The sequence below is a fragment of the Protomyctophum bolini genome, assembly GCF_963924005.1.
Source record: "Protomyctophum bolini genome assembly, chromosome: 14".
Taxonomy (NCBI): Eukaryota; Metazoa; Chordata; class Actinopteri; order Myctophiformes; family Myctophidae; genus Protomyctophum; species Protomyctophum bolini.
The window spans coordinates 27930233-27944457 of NC_137875.1; the positions used below are offsets into that span (position 1 = coordinate 27930233).

The following is a 14225-nucleotide window of genomic DNA, read 5'->3' on the forward strand; positions in this document are numbered from 1 at the left end:
AATCATATATATGTATATTCATCACTTGACACTTGTTGCGTCTACAGTCAAATTCTACTGGTATCATGGCTGAAGAAAGTGTGACTGAAAATCAAGCATGAGGTCAATTTAACTTGATGTTTTCAAGATAAAAACATAAACTGTGTGAGTGAGTGAGTGAGTAAGTGAATCACTGTGACGGGGCCTGACAACCCTGTGACATCAGACCCATCTCACAGCAGTGCTGGGAGATGGGCCTGATGAGACCGGGCCTGACATCCCCATGTCAAAGGAGCAACAAATACACAATGAAAATCACACCTGTGTGAAGTGAGGGGCGCTCTTACCATCGTACATAATCATACATCATCTCATTCCGGCCAATCAGAATTTGCATCCTCACCTTCGACTTCAGCGTTTGTGTTACGCAGTGTTTAAACACTCAAAATTGTCCATTCATTGTCAATGGCATTTAATGTTTGTGTTAGGACAACATTTTGGTTACACACACCAAAGGTTGGACATAGGAGGTCCTCAAAAATGAAGCTTACATTTTAATTGGGTGTGGGGGACAATAACGAACCTGGATATTGGACAGTCAGGAGGCACAGGCCCAAAAAACTGATAATTTTTCTGTATGTTTTTTATTCATAAAAAATATTGTTAGTTTGACAAAGACTTTGGTCTTAAAGTGCAGGTGGGGTGGAGGAACAGGAACGGTGGGGACAAACGGATGAAGAGTCCCTAGTCTGGGGCCCAGAGCTTCAGGAGGAAGAGGAAATGGAACAGTGGCAGAGAACGCTGGCGCCACCAGAGGAAGAGGCTCTCTTTCCGTGCCTGAAATAAAAGATCTCACCCAGACTCTTCCGGCCTCCTTCCATTTTAGTCCCTAGACTCTTGTCACTTCCTCCTATAGCCCCTCCGCCATCCTTAACTGGTCTGATAGAGCTCAACTTTTCCCACCGATGCACGTGTACAGGCATATGGGAGGTGAGTGTGTTTAAAAGCCTTACTCCCCCCCCACCCCCCCACACACACACACACACACACACACACACACAGTATCCACATTTCCACATGGTGGTAGTAGAGAGATACACTCCAGTATTATGGCCTGTGGTTGTCAAGCACCCAGACCAGTACTAGTTGTCTAATTCCAGGTAAGCTAACTGCACTCCACTTGTGTCCCAAAGTCTTAAGTGATTCCATGGTTTGACTATCTTGTAAACCAGCAGTAATCCATGTTACCACAAATTGAGAACTCTTGGAAATGGTCAGAGGGGTATATGTTTACCACCCAATTCAATAATACACATGGACTATATACAAATTATCTGTGTGTAATGTACTTTCCAAACAGCTAGACTTCTGGGGTGGAATAAAGGAACAAACAAAACAGCTCCCATTACGATGTGTCAGGCATTATCTAAATGCAGCGTTATCTTGAAAAATACAATTATTTTCAATATAGGCCTACTGATCTCATTTATAAAAGTGCAGTGGTTGGTTCCAGAGGAGTGGTAGTTTACTATTCTATCAAGTAGTTAATTGCATTAATCTGGTGTCCCTCCCAGGTCTAAATTTGACCCCAATTAGATGACTCGAAAGTCAGCCCAGCAGTTCTCTTGATCCCCACTCAAGTATGCATGGCTGTATTGTAATGTACATCAAGACAAATACCCCAACATTACCAGTGGTTAGCTAGAACAAGATACATCTATGACAAGAGCAATGCAGATTCAAATTTCATATAATTCATTTAGAGTCACATGAACTGTCAAAGGGGTAGGTAGCAAACATGTCAAATGTAAAAGAAGCATAAGGACAATGGAACCCTACCCACCAGTGCGGACATAACTGCTGCTAAAGCAGTAGGTATCAAGTACCACATGTACTTGACACAGGAAAGGAACGAGAACAATAAACTACAATATTAAGAATCCTCCCTAAGTTTAGGGCCATAGTGCTGAAGTTCTACCTAATGCAGCTGTGCAGAATGCAGAGGAAGTTCTGTATGATTCCAGAGAGAGAGAGGCTGTGTGGTGACCCCATTACAAAGAGGAGCTATCTTAAATGTTTGCACATGTGGACCGTGATGCTGTTTGCAAGCTGCTTAGCAGGCCCCCAAAGCCCTCGGGGGACCTTCTTTTTCTTCCCTTTCTCTCCCTCTAACCCCCCCCCCCTCCTCCTCCCGCTCTCTCCATCATTATCGCCCACATGCTTTTCCAGAGACATCCTGAGTGAAACGCCTCAGCGTCCTCGATAGCTATCACATGTTACTGTCGACAGGGGGGAGGGAGGGAATGGGGAAAGGCAAGAACGAGACAGTGTGTTCTAGGCTGCATTTTCCCTTTTTCTCCTACATAGTCCACTGATTTATCAGCATACTGTATGAAGTGTCATCTTAGATATCCAACGTGCGAATGAGAGGGAAAAAAGGGACATGGGCTTGTACAGTATGATTGATGGCACTACAAAATTACAATTCTCATCTAATAGCTCTGGACACATGATGTTCTTACGTGGTCACGAAGAAGAGATTTTATGCTGTAATTTTGAGTTAATTAATCTATTGAGACTTCACTTCATAGTCTATATGAAGTGTGAAGTCAGTCCACAAAATAACACCAGCTTTAAGGACTCGATTCTCCCGTCTGTAAAGTTGGGGTCCCTTGGGGGGGGGGGGTCTAGAATTCCTCACAAATGTATTATTTGTGCTATTATACATATAAGAACATGTTTATGCCCCAATTCAGAAAATATCCTCATCATGCAAGGTGCGGTATATTCTTGCTTGGCTTTGATAGATACAGTAGTCTAGTCTAGAACAGTGGCTCCCAAACATTTTCACGTCAAGGACCCCTAAATCTACATTTTATTAGATTTGAAAAGATATGCCTGCAGGGCGGTTCTAGTTCATTTGAAGCACCACCTCAGTTGGACCTGCATTAGGCTACGGACCCCCCATTTAATGGCCTTTTTATCTCCGGGGCCACTCATAAGGGTCCATTTGTTTCCTAACTATTTAGGTGGGGACCTCCTGGAACTCCCTCAAGGACCTCTGGGGGGCCACGCCGCCACGGATCCCACTTTTGGAACCACCGGTCTAGAAGACTGACATAAAATGGGGAGAGATGGGGAGTAAGGTGCGGTATATTCTCTTCTATTGTCTGTCAGATGTGAGTCAACTAGATTCTTCTTTAAACAAGTGAGAACAACAAATTAATGTAAGCTTACTCTGTTGATGGAGCGTGTGTGTGTGTGTGTGTGTGTGTGAGAGAGAGACATGTTTCTAAAGTGCTAGTGTTTGTGCAATGTGGACATAACATTTGACTGTATTTCAGCCATGACATAATGGATCCACTGAAAGTAACCCAGTGTAGGTTGGTAATGGGTCCGATTCCGATTTCTGTGTTACCGAATACCGATACTCGTGTTGTGTGTATAGTTATATATATATCTAGCTCTATAATATCGCATGTTGTGACTCCTCACTCAAATGTGCACTTGCAGTTTGGGCAACTCGAAAGCAAACTCCACATGCCCCAACATTTTATTTACCTGCCAGTGTCAACCCCTTACCCTTGTGTCGGATCGGTGGTTAGACTGGCATATTCGCCAATACTGGTATGACAAATGAGGGCCGATACCAATACTTTTCCGATACAGTATCGGGAAATCTCTAGTTAGTAATCTTGTGATGTTAGACATCTTTGGTACATTAATGCATTCCAACCCTGATTCTCAGGTCTCAGGGATACCTAGTTTACTCAGTTTAGACGCCATTTTGATATTCAACTATTCCCATTACTAACCCCTCTGTGTGCGAATCCATTATTTCCTTCTTCCTTACAAGATCGGGCATTTAATATTTGGTATGATCATGGCATTGAGTCAGTCAAAGATTTGTTTGATGGTGGCACGTTCGTTTCGTTTGACCAGATTGTTCAAAAGTATAAGCTACCCAGAACCCACTTTTTCCGTTACTTGCAAGTCCGTGATTTTGTTCGCCAAAACTTTACTAGCTTCCCGACTATTCCACCTAATTCACCTATAGACATACAGTAATTATAGCGTCAGCTCCTCTTAGTCTTAAGGGAAAGATATTGTCACTCTAAACCTCATTATTTGACCTTCATTTACCCTCAACCACTGCCTATAAGAATCTTTGGGCCCAGGACCTGGAGGAAGACATTTCTGATGAAACCTGGGAGGCCATTATGGGTCGTGTTCATTCTTCATCAATATGTGCTAAACATGGGGTGTTGCAATGTAAATTTCTCCACCGGGTGTACTGGACCAAGTTTCGGTTAGCCATGTTGATCCAACGTGCGATAGATGCCACCAGGCTCCAGCTAATCTTCTTCATATGTTTTGGACCTGTCCAGCCTTAGTCTTTTTGGTCAGCTATATTTGATACTATTTCAGATGTGTTACAGTTTCCCATAGAGCCATCCCCTATTATTTCCCTATTTGGCGTCCTTCCTGATACTATCCCCCTGCCTAAATATCAATCTGACCTTGTCGCTTTTCTGATGCTTCTGGCAAGACGTCTTATTCTCATGCATTGGAAAAAAACATACCCCCCTTCACATTCCTGTTGGATATCTGACATACTGTATTTTTTTAAATTGGAAAAAATGAAATATACATTGCGTGGCTCAATCTCCAAATTCAGTAAAGCATGGCAACCTTTTCTGTCTCATGTTGACCGCCTTACACTTGTGCGCCCGACTGAACCTGAATAACTGTCGCCTGACTGGCCAACCTGTCTTGTCTGGATGATGTTTGTGACCATGATCTGCTATGTATATTGACTATATTGGAGTTTTATTTTATTTTTTTATATATATATTCTATATATTGTTTTGTTGTGTTTTGAATGTTCTTTGGTTGTCTTGATTTGGAGTTTGTGTTTTAGTTTTTTGTATTTGTCACTGTTTTTATTTCTCAATTTACTTCTATATTTGTAAAAAACAAGAAAATGAATAAACAGAACATTAAAAAAAAAGGGAAAAAAAGGGATACCTAGTTTACACTTCTGTCCTAGCAGGAATTGCGTTCACCCAGTGTCCTTGTTGGGCCGGAGATGAGGGATTTTCAGGGAATTTCTAGGAAACAAAGTTCGGAAATGTATTAAAAGCCAAGTAATATTGTGGTAATGTCCCTTTAAAAAAAGGACATGAATGAAAATGTCCAGCAGACATGTGTATGATTTCACTGTTTTCGCTCATTTTATTGGAGGCGGAAGGTAAGACACACACCATTTAGTTTTCTCACAGACCTGGCCACCATTCAGTATCTACAAAGTACTTCCTGTTCTTCTCAAAAGCCAAGAGCTACATCCATTGTACATGGTAGAAACAAGTTATTAAAAAAAAGAAAAAACAGAACAAAAAAAACAAAAACAAATAAAAATGTACAACATACACTTGATATATATAATATAATTTTTGCTCTTTTTTACAGAGGTAAAAATACTTAGCGTAAAAAAAGAGTCTAATTCAATATAGGGAGTCATTTCTTAATTTCAATTTAAATACACGAGGAGAGAAGATAGAGAGAAAGGGTCCATTTAGGCACTTGTAAATGGCTCTGACGAGTGGAGAAAACAGACAGACTGGGCAGGACGGAGATAGAACATAGATTGAAAGAGTGCGGCACACACACACACACACACACACACACACAAACTTCCTAAAACCTTATTTCCCACCTAGAAAGGTCCCATTTTCCCATGATGCATCATACCTTCAACACAGAACTGATTGGCTAGGTGTTGGCGATGGACCATATATTCCATGCCGAGCCATTTCCTTTGAATTTATGCCACCGATACATTACAGTGGAAAATATACAGGGCACACATGCACACACACAGGCGCAGAGTAACCTGCAAACTGATACATGGAACGGAATTCACCGGGACAAACAAACCAGAGAGAGAAAAAGGGCATCCTCAAGCACACTCATTCCACTACAGACAATTACATTTCCTTAGAACAAAATTCAGGGTTATTTCTTTTAGGGCAGTCTTTCCCCTGCATTTCAGGTGGTCTGTGGTGTTACGAACTTCCCCTGTCTCATGACCAGGAGAAGAATACAGATTCCCTGGCATTTTGTTCCCCCCAAATTTGTTTGCACTCCCAATTCCATCCCAGAACATTTAAACCAAACTTGCAAAAAGAGAAAGCACCTAAGTGGACGTTTCGGTAGTGTTGTGCTTTCAATGTTGAGAAGATGCAGTTAGCTGTAGTGTCACTCAAAGGGCAGGTGACACAGGACTGTATGGAGGAGCATGAATGGCGCATATTAAGAACGATTGTATAACGCTAGACACTCAGTAGAAACCGGCCAAGTTCCTTTTTTTTCATATAAAAATACATTTTTTTGTTTTTTTAAACCAAGCTTAATGAATACATGTTGGATTGGGCCGATTCCTCGGATCCGTAACGTGTTCCCTCGATTTATGACAGCAAACAGAACTGCAGAGACTGGGGAAAAGGTTCTACGTTTAACCATTCCTACCTACACTGTTTTAAGGCATTGCGCGGGAACCATTTCAGCAGTACATTTGTTTGATTCCCGTCTATGTTCAGCCCTTGCAGGACATGTAATACACATGACGAGGACCTACCAGCCAAAGTTTTAGCGAAGGATTGTAAAAAAAAAAAAAAATCAGAGCTTAAAATCTCAACAGTTCAAGTACAGACTCGAATGTTGAGCAGGTGGGGGCACGGGGGGCATTTGAAACTGTATGGGGTTCCTGACTTGCGTTTAGGCACCGTTTGAAATAACAAAAATGAGAGGGAGGAGTTGAGGGCAGGGCAATGGGACGGATGATTCTCTTGGGGTATTGTAGTGTTTTACCCAGAGGCGAGGGTTGCTTCTGCTGAGCAGTCAATCAATCACTGGCAACGGCTGGTGAGCACCCTTTGGCTGGTGGATGATTCAGTGAAAAAATAAATAGCAACAAAAAACATACTTATCTTTGGGATATTGAGCGGAATAAGAGGAGTACCACACTGCCTTTCGGTGAAACATTTCGATGGTGTTCTTAATGGCGAAGGGGCTATGTAGGCTCTGTACAGTAGCTTCAGCATTAAGCGGTGGCATTTGACACAAAAGGCCACATGTGGACATGCACAGACATTATGTAGGAAGCAACACGCGCGCACGCACACGTGAATATACACATGTAGGTAGGTGCACGCACACGTGAATATACACATGTAGGCAGGCGCACGCACACGTGAATATACACATGTAGGCAGGCACACGCACACGTGAATATACACATGTAGGCAGGCACACGCACACGTGAATACACACACACACACACACAAACACACACACACACACACACACACACAAGTGTAGTGTCTTGACTCCTCTTCAAGGTGGGGTTGAGCAGAGCTGGCCCTGGTTAATGGAACAGAACATAAAATATATATATATATAACGGCCACACATACACCAAGGGTGGGAGTACAACAGAAATTAAATTCAAGTTCTTCGACGTCGAGTCAGTGTAAAAAGTATAAAGTACCTGCATATGTGATACATTAGTCAGCTATAAAAAAAAACAACAAAAAAACAAAGGCCCCCTGAAAAAAAGAGACTTCTCTCACTGGGAACAGAGTGAGGAAACAGCCATGTAGAGAGGTGAGAGAACTATCTGCCATAGGGGGGAGCTTATCTTCTTTTTGGGCTGTTTAACAGAAGGGAGAAAAAAATAGTTAAAAAAAGGGGAAAAAAAGTTAAAATATGCACCAATGTTTTATTTTTTATTTTTTTGGCTTATTTTCATTGTCTGTCTGGAAATTTGCGGAGAAAAAAAACATCTCTAAAAAACCAAGGCAGAAGAGCTAGAGCTCGTCTCTCTCCGGTTGTAATCCCTTCCCTTTCCTCCTCCGTGCTTGTGTTGGGTTGGTTTTTTAGCGCGTTTACTTTTAAACATATTCTCCACAAGGTCCCCCTGCACCCCAGAAGTGTGTCTGTGTACTGTGGAGGCAGGCTGATCTCGGCCACCTCAGCTCACAGCCTTGTGCTGGCCTCCGCAGCAGCCGCACGCTAGCCCGGCCCGGTGACACGTGTGGAGCGGAGGGTAGAGGCAAAGGCAGGGCGCCACGATGGACAACCCCAGCAGAGCCAGCCAGCGTGTGCCCAGCCGCCCCCCACCAGTCCCCTCGCCGCCACCGTCGCAAGAACAGGGGTCCGAGTAGTCCCCCTCAGGGTCGGACATGCAGTGGTACAGCATGGTGTCCGCCAGCCACATGCAGCTAACCCGTCGGACGCACGCCCTCACAGGGTCCGGGGCGTCCTGACACTGGCCTCGCCGGTTGTCGACCAGGTAGTAGGCCTCGCCACAGTGTTCGCACTGGGCACGCTCCGTGCCCTCCAGCCGTGTCTTCCGGCCCTTGCCCCCGTTGCCAGAGGAGGGAGAAGAGCCTGGGAGGAACGGACGCGGCTGGGTGGAGACCACCGCGGAGGAGGAAGAGGTGAAGCCGCCGTGGCGGTATGAGCCGCCGTGGCCCTTGTTGGCCAAGGGTCCAAGGGCGGGGTCGGAGCCGGAGGGCGACAGGGAGACAGGCGCCAAAGGGTAGGTGTAGTCGTGCTTCTGGGCCTCAGTCTTGGCGAAGTGGACGTAGGACTCGTAGGAGTCGTCGGCGTGGATGAACTTGTCGCGCACGGTGGCGTGTCGGTAGTCCTCGTAGCCTGTGAGCCATGAGCGCTCCGACTGACGGCCCAGACGGAGCTCTGGGCCGTGCTCCCAGCTCCGCTCGCGAGGGTTGATGCGAACAATCTCCTCATCCTCTTGGAAAGTGACGTGGCGAGGCAGTCGGGATAGGGACTGCAGGGGAGAAGGAGACTCATCTTTTTTAAATCTAGCGATATCAATATCATTACATCACTGATATCGTTTAGCATTACACAACCAAACTGTATGCCTCACTTTTTGAAATGTCAACAGCTAGAGAGAGATGCCTTTGACTTACATTAAATTTAGGGATGTCCCGATCACGTTTTTTTTGCTCCCGATCCGATTCCGATCATTTGATTTTGAGACATGCCGATACCGATTTGTCTCAATCTGATCTTACAAATTTATACAACACTTATGCCATGTGTGAAATGTACTGTATGTCACTCTAGTCTAGTCAAAGTTAAAACTTTAAAACTCTTTAATACCATTTGCATGGCTTTGGCTATCATTCAGAGATAGATAGTAGGCCTACTACAGGACATTATCATATCATGCATAGTGGGGGTTGCATTTGTTTTCATCATGGGTCTATTTCAGCCCTCTGTGAATGTCTTTGTTGCATGATCTTTTGCCACTGCTGGAACTAGAGGACAAACATCAAGCATAAACATGACGGTTTTCACAAAATAATTGTTTACCGGTATACATCTTTCTTTGAGATTTACATTAGACACAAGCCTATTTAGACACACTATTTTACACACAATTAATTTCTCCCGATCATTTGAAAATGACATGATTGGCTCCGATCATCCGATCCGATCGAGACATCCCTAATTAAATTACATGAACATGGTTAAATGTAATGTTAAAAACTGTATATTATAAAACATATGTAGAAGATTTGTGGAGTTACTTTATTGGCCTACTGGCAGCATGCACAAGAGATGTGGCACAGAGATTAGTCCCGTACATCGTCTAGACGTTTCTCTGGTCTTAATGTAGGCGGTCCACAATGGCTATTTCTTTTGCCTCACCTGGTCCAGGAAATAGTGGTCTGATAGGCGGTAGGGGTCGTGGAGGTCATGACAATGTCCCAGCAAACAGTTGTGTCTCTGGGGGAGGGGGGAGGATTCCAGCGGCAGCTGCAGAGAGCTCTCCAGCTTCTGGGAGGAGGAGTTGGATGAGCTGTCTGTGGCGTTCTGCATGGGGAAACAAACACAGATGAGCTGTCTGTGGTGTTCTGCATGGGGAAACAAACACAGATGAGCTGTCTGTGGTGTTCTGCATGGGGAAACAAACACAGATGAGCTGTCTGTGGTGTTCTGCATGGGGAAACAAACACAGAGATGAGCTGTCTGTGGTGTTCTGCATGGGGAAACAAACACAGATGAGCTGTCTGTGATGTTCTGCATGGGGAAACAAACACAGATGAGCTGTCTGTGGCGTTCTGCATGGGGAAACAAACACAGATGAGCTGTCTGTGATGTTCTGCATGGGGAAACAAACAGAGATGAGCTGTCTGTGATGTTCTGCATGGGGAAACAAACACAGATGAGCTGTCTGTGGCGTTCTGCATGGGGAAACAAACAGAGATGAGCTGTCTGTGATGTTCTGCATGGGGAAACAAACACAGATGAGCTGTCTGTGATGTTCTGCATGGGGAAACAAACACAGATGAGCTGTCTGTGATGTTCTGCATGGGGAAACAAACACAGATGAGCTGTCTGTGATGTTCTGCATGGGGAAACAAACACACACAGGAAGATGAGCTGTCTGTGGCGTTCTGCACGGGGAAACAAACAAACACCGGAAGACGGGGCTGAAAACGGCTCATTCCGATTGGAAGATACAAAAACAAATAGTTTGTGTCAGTCGTGGCCCATGGTCGAGCAAAACAGGACCAAAAAACAGGAAGTCTCGGGCGCAGCGGCTCTCTGATTGGGGAAAAACAGGAAGTGTGAGCTTTGGTTGGCAAGATGTCTTGCTCCCTTGCCTCACGCACACTTCAATAGGACAGTGGTTCTCACAAGGTCTCATGTCCATGTAGTTTGGAGGAGCCCCATCTGAAAATATGTGACACACAGGGACCGCAATGCAAGATTTGTATTTGTTTGCCGTCTTCACTTTTCTGCCCTCACTTTTATCCTCAATACAGTAAGTACTTTGCTCAGCCAATCAAATCCTCGATATCATCGTGTTTGTGTTCACACAAACAGACAAAGCTGGGCATAGGAGGGGCTAGCCGATGTGTACAGGGTTAAAGTTGTTAAACTGATATTGACACTATATCATCTCATTTTGCTGGGGATCCCGTGGATCACCCCTTGGGGGTCCCTGGACCCCACTATGAGATCCACTGGATCTGCCTTATTCCTAGGGTTAAGTTGTCTATCGTCCTTTAACTGTTTAACCACTAAAACCAAACATCACTACAAGTATAGATCCCCAGTCGCCTCCTTTTCCCCCTACATCATATCGCTGAAAATAGCCAATTTAGAAGCTCACGGCAGGTTGCAATGTGTTGTGAGCTTGTAGATCTGCCATCTCCGGCAAATGTTCAGAATCCGGGTTTAAAGTGGTTAAGATCTTTACAGTTCACTCCCATATACAGAAACGTGAAGCAGCGAACATTAGGACCACCAGCTCATTTCCATGATATATACACACAGGCTATAGGTGAATCCAGGTGAAAGCTACTGAAGTTAGGTTCACAGGTGCTATCAATAAGGGTTTATTGATCTCATCTGTGATACCTGCTTCAGCGATGAAGGACAGATGCAGACGGAGGGAGAAGAGACGATGTCAGAAAGAAAAGATCACTTTTTCCCCAGCATAGAGACAGGAGTAAAACAGGAGATCCTTGGTACTTTGTGCAACTGTAGCGTTTTTTTATTTATTTTACTCGTGACAAATGACTGTTGAGCCTAAATTATGCTCTGAAAATAGCAGACCTACAAGCTCACGACGCATCACGGCGACCAAGTATGAATCAGGCTTCATTCAACATACTCATGTTCTCCCTGCAATGTTTCACCCACCATCTTCCTCTGTTTAAGCTATATACCATTTAGCTTCCCTCCCTCTTTCCATCAGCTGCCCCCTTCCCTGCTCCCTCTCTCCACATTCCACCTCTCCTCCGTTTTCCATCGGCTTCTTTCACTTCTTTCGCTCCAGGTCTTCTGTGTCTCTCTCTCTCTCTCTCTCTCTCTCTCTCCCTCCGAGTGTGAGTGTATGTGTGTGCAAAGTATCCTGTCCCTTTTCCGCTGAGGGCCATCAGGGCCTGGGTCCAAGGCAAACCTTGGCCAGACACTAAACACATGGGGGCCGCTGCCGTGTAGCACTTAGACAGACGGACAGACAGAATGATTTTAGACACACGGATATTTCAGACAGGCAGACAGCGGGACAGGCTTTGGAGGGGTGGGGGGGGGGGGGGGCTTGCAGAGTACCAGTTGACAGGCTGGAAGTGACTCTTCCTGTCTTGTCACTCCACACTACCCTTGGAACATGTTTGTGTGGGTTTGTGTGTGCAATTGTCACATAAGACATATACATAGGGATTATACTGTGCATACAAGTCCCCCTTAAAGGAGTACTCCACATTTTTCCAACCTCATCTCCTTGCCTTTCATGGATAGAAGTAACGATCAACACATAAGACACTTGTATCACAGAGACAGCAAAAACAACACCGCAGATTGTCAGCGTACTAAAATAGTCGCCCCACATCAGCCAGTAAGAAAGTACTGCCGCAGCAGACAACCCGCAGCACTCCAGGTTAAAATAAAGTCCTTACGGTGCAAGGCTCGAATAAATACGTAGAAATAAAAAGAATGCCAGCACTCATTGTATGTCCTTTTTGTAGGCCCTGGCCTAGAACCAAGCCTTTGCAATGAATCCTGGGTATTGCAGGATTCAGAAAGCAAAGCTGAGAACAGACAAATTGGATTTTCGCAGCTGGTATTGCATATAATTAAAATGTCTCCACATGAATGAAATCAAACACCAAACAGTGTTTCACCGGTCTTCCAGGAATGACACACATAAATTAACACTCATTCATGTTGGAGTTAGAATCAGCCTTCCAGGGCACCAGATGGGTAGCAGCTACCATAGCAGTACTGTTGGGTGAGATAGTATAGTATCCTACAGCAGTGGGAGGAGGTCCCCAGCTAAATGATAGTTTGGAACCAAATGGACCCTTATGGGTCTGTAACGGAGTGTGTAAAAATGTCCGTAGCCTGTTGCATTTAAACTGGGGGGTCCTTGAAATGAAAAAGTTTGGGAACCACTGTCTTACAGTATATTCACTTTATACACTGTACATGCACAAAACACATAGCTCTATGCCCCGTTTTGAGCTTGCTACTATCCCAGCTCTGTGTTCAGGCCTGTGCTCCCCACATAGTTAAAGCTCAGTGTTCAGGCCTGTGCTCCCCACATGGATACAGCTCTGTGTTCAGGCCTGTGTTCTCCACATGGATACAGCTCTGTGTTCAGGCCTGTGTTCTCCACATGGATACAGCTCTGTGTACAGGCCTGTGTTCTCCACATGGATACAGCTCTGTGTACAGGCCTGTGTTCTCCACATGGATACAGCTCTGTGTTCAGGCCTGTGTTCTCCACATGGATACAGCTCTGTGTTCAGGCCTGTGCTCCCCACATGGATACAGCTCTGTGTTCAGGCCTGTGTTCTCCACATGGATACAGCTCTGTGTTCAGGCCTGTGTTCTCCACATGGATACAGCTCTGTGTACAGGCCTGTGTTCTCCACATGGATACAGCTCTGTGTTCAGGCCTGTGTTCTCCACATGGATACAGCTCTGTGTTCAGGCCTGTGCTCCCCACATGGAGAGTTGGAGACTGCCATGTGGAGAATTTCCACCAGCTTTCTTACAAAGCCCTCAGAGCGGCCGTCCAAAAATAACACAACATGCTACCTCCACTCCACGCCCCGCCCCTCTGGAGAGGATGTTAGGGGGGGGAGGGGTGGAGCCAACCCAGTTTAGGCCCGCCCACCTTTCTTTTCTGGCATGCATCCACCACTGACTGCAGCTAATTCAAAACACAGACGGGACCCTTTTTGTTTTACTGCAAGCTGCAAAATTCACAAGTGACAGAGAGGAGAGAGAGAGAGAGAGAGAGAGAGAGAGGGAGTGGGGGGCGGGGGCGGACAGAGAAGACAGGAAGTTAGATGAAAGAGAGCAGCCAGCAGGGCATTTAGTGACATTTACATTGTTGGACATCTTTCCTTTATATTGGGTGATAAGTACAACTATAAATACTCATAACTTTACAGACTCCAGTTAATATGTCCCAGTCAATACTTAGAAGTCATCTTTCAGCAGCACCCCCCTCTCGCTCTCTCATTGAGGGAGGGATGGACAAGAGGAATGGCTGGGTTAAGTTTAGGTCTAGCCAACGAGGAATAATTTGGGAACTATGTCCATCCCAGCTCCGCTAACCCCCCAGCCCCAGGGGTCGTAAATCTACTGCAGCATTTCCCCTGTCCACAATGACCCCCCCCCCCCCCCCC

The 14225-nt window shown here is 45.2% G+C and overlaps 1 protein-coding gene across 1 annotated transcript in view; it reads right to left on the reverse strand.

The window, feature by feature from the left end:
- Nucleotides 1-5197: 5197 nt before the first annotated feature.
- Nucleotides 5198-14225, reverse strand: part of spred2b (sprouty related EVH1 domain containing 2b) — a 35032-nt gene continuing 26004 nt past the window's right edge. The window contains exons 5-6 of the mRNA XM_080781507.1: nt 9724-9888; nt 5198-8833 (exon numbers count right to left, since the gene is read on the reverse strand). Coding sequence (XP_080637633.1) covers nt 8012-8833; nt 9724-9888 — 987 coding nt within the window. The 3' untranslated portion in view covers nt 5198-8011. The remainder of the gene's footprint in view (nt 8834-9723; nt 9889-14225) is intronic.